Source organism: Sinocyclocheilus grahami, unplaced genomic scaffold, assembly GCF_001515645.1.
Source record: "Sinocyclocheilus grahami isolate Dianchi unplaced genomic scaffold, SAMN03320097.WGS_v1.1 scaffold2431.1, whole genome shotgun sequence".
In the NCBI taxonomy this organism is placed as follows: Eukaryota; Metazoa; Chordata; class Actinopteri; order Cypriniformes; family Cyprinidae; genus Sinocyclocheilus; species Sinocyclocheilus grahami.
Window position 1 is genome coordinate 14619 of NW_015507610.1, and position 2768 is coordinate 17386.

Here is a 2768-nt window from a genome sequence, read left to right on the forward strand (position 1 = left end):
GGTCCTTGATTCTGATTAGTTGAGCCACGTTCGAAGCTGTTGTAAATTACTCTACAAACACACACGTTTGTTTACTTCTGTGTTTCTCGGCAGCCACTTTGTTGCAACCACAACCGTTTGGAAGAATACTGTTTTTATTAATATCATTACACTTTATTTGTTTTATTTTGTGAAACCTTACTACGCATATGGAATAACAATTTTATAAAAGCAATAAGCCCTGTGAAGCCGTGGTTTACAGTGAATTTATAACAGCTAAGGGGGTTAGCTTCACGTCGCACCTAACAACGCCCCTTAGCTGTTATAAATTAACTGTAAACCATGGCTTCTTGGGGCTTATAGCTTTATTATGGGCATCTCTTTTTGCAGTATTTATTATTTAAATAAACCAGCTGTGATTTTTAGCTTTTTTTGGCTTACAAAAAATTTGATAAAAATGTGAAAGAACCGGTTTCATATCTGAAAGCAATTACTGGAGTAATGATGCTGAAACTTCAGCTTTGATCACAGGAAAAACTAGCATTTTACAATATATTCAAATAGAAAAGAGTTATTGTAAAATATTTTAACAATTAAATTGTTTTTACTTGGTTAAAGAAATGCAGCCTTGGTGAGCAAAAGAGACTTCTTTCAGAAACATACCGACCCAAAACGGTAGAGTTATTAAAAAATAATAGGCAGTCAGCAGCACAGCCTGTCATTCCCAGATCACTCCGATCCAGCAGTGAACAAATATCATGCTCTTCCTCCATTAACTCCATCAATATCATTACAGCAGGTACAGTCTGTGACTTACCCTCTTTACAGAGACCGAAGTCTGCAATCTTCACATAACCTTCAGTATCCAGCAGCAGGTTATCCAGCTTCAGATCTCTGACACACACACACACACACACACACACACACATATGAAGAATACAGTAAAGCACTCATGAAAAGCACACATAAATCCAGGAACAACACGTTCAAATTGCACAATGATTATTAAAGCAAGACACTACAGGCAACAACATTGTTTTTCTTCATGCACTGGTCAATTTTGAGATTTTGGGCTTTTTGGTGTTTCATAATATTTTGTTTAAGACTAGTGGAAAGAAAACATTCAGAAAATACATTTAAGTGTTTATTGTATTGCACTTTATCTATTTGCATCTGTAGATTTCAATTACCTATGTATCTTTAAAGTTGTTTGTTTCTCAAAATGAGTTTGCTTCTCCACTTCAGCAGCACATGCATACACCAAATGTTACAGTTTTATTCTTATATATATTCTGAAGGTTTTTATCATTTGCCTGATATTATACATTTTTATTCACCTGTGACGTAACAACTACTAGTGTTGCATATTAGCTGGTTAAGTTAAACACACTTACACAGAGCGTGTTTCAGAGAAGACGTCAGCGTGGATGTGCATCATCAGGTCTCCGCCAGCCGTGTACTCCATGACAAAACACACGTGTTCTGGCGTCTGAAAACATGCAAACAGATTGACCAGGAACGGGTGCTGTGTGCTGTTCACCGTCTCAAAGATTCGCTTCTCGCACATCAAACTGGAAGAGAGGATACAAGAGTCTAAAGACTGAAGACTAAATGGATGAACTGTCGTGTACTTTTGAATTTTAAATAGTAAGAAAAAAATACTTTGTGTAGTGAATTTCACTAGGTATTATTATATTTATGCATAAAGTAAGAAAGATATTTGCAATATATTTTTACTGGGAAACAGAAATATCAATCTAGCAAAAAGAGCACAAACAGATGTTAAGTTATTTTTCTCTCACATTAAACTTGAATTAAGTTCCTCACCTTTCCACCTCGTCTCGTGCCACAATGTCCCCTTTCTTCAGTGCTTTGATGGCGTACACCTTTCCCGAGCGTTTGTATTCAGACAGCAGCACCTGGAAACACAAATATCATGCTTAACATACACCTGAATCTTCATTCACAACTGGCTCTGTGCAAAAACACTGTTTTTCAACTGGTCAGTGTCTCAAATCGAGAGGAAAGAAATTTCTCATTGCTTCTGTTGTTAATGCAATGCAAAATTCGAGACTTGCAAGAAGTGTTACAACTGTTAAGTAAAATAAAAAATGCTAAAATCTAAATTAAAATTAGAAAGTAAACTGATAATCTCAAATAAAAACAAAATAATAATAAATATTCAAAAAAAAATATATATTAAGAAAAATACAATAATAATATATAAATAATACTAAAAAACATTGCTTGTAAGACATATTTTTACTCAACATTTACAGAAAAAAAGTTTTTGTTGCAAGCAGTAACAGAACTTTTAAAAAACATTTTTGTTAACGGAAATAAAACAGAAATTAAAAAAAAGTTACTAAAGGACTAAAAATTCTAAAACTGAAATAAAATAGAAATACAAAAAACTAATAAAAATGCCAAGAACAAAATAAAATTAAAAAAAGAAAGCTGAAAATTCTTGAAATAAAAACAAACCCAAATATATTCTCAAAAACGGTACCATAGTATTAAAAACAAATATTCTCAAAAACGGTACCATAGTATATAAATAACACTGCTTGCAAGACAGATTTTTACTAGTCAATTTGTCAATTTGTCTTGTCAACTAGTCAGAAAGTCAGTGCCTGGATTTGAACATGGTAAAATATGCGCACTCTTAGCTGAAAGCATAATCAAACTAGCCAGAATTTTTAAAGCAAACACAGTATAAAAAGTGTTGGCGGATGTGTAGGACTTTGTGAATTTCTGAAGTGTCTGTGCTGATTGAGTCTGACTAGTTG

At 33.5% G+C, this 2768-nt stretch overlaps 1 protein-coding gene across 1 annotated transcript in view; it reads right to left on the minus strand.

Annotated features, from left to right (window-relative positions):
- Nucleotides 1-2768, minus strand: part of LOC107575001 (serine/threonine-protein kinase N2-like) — a 14828-nt gene that overhangs the window by 2255 nt on the left and 9805 nt on the right. Inside the window, exons 5-7 of the mRNA XM_016261417.1 lie at nucleotides 1807-1898; nucleotides 1374-1550; nucleotides 654-873 (exon numbers count right to left, since the gene is read on the minus strand). Of these exons, the coding sequence (XP_016116903.1) occupies nucleotides 654-873; nucleotides 1374-1550; nucleotides 1807-1898 (489 nt within the window). The remainder of the gene's footprint in view (nucleotides 1-653; nucleotides 874-1373; nucleotides 1551-1806; nucleotides 1899-2768) is intronic.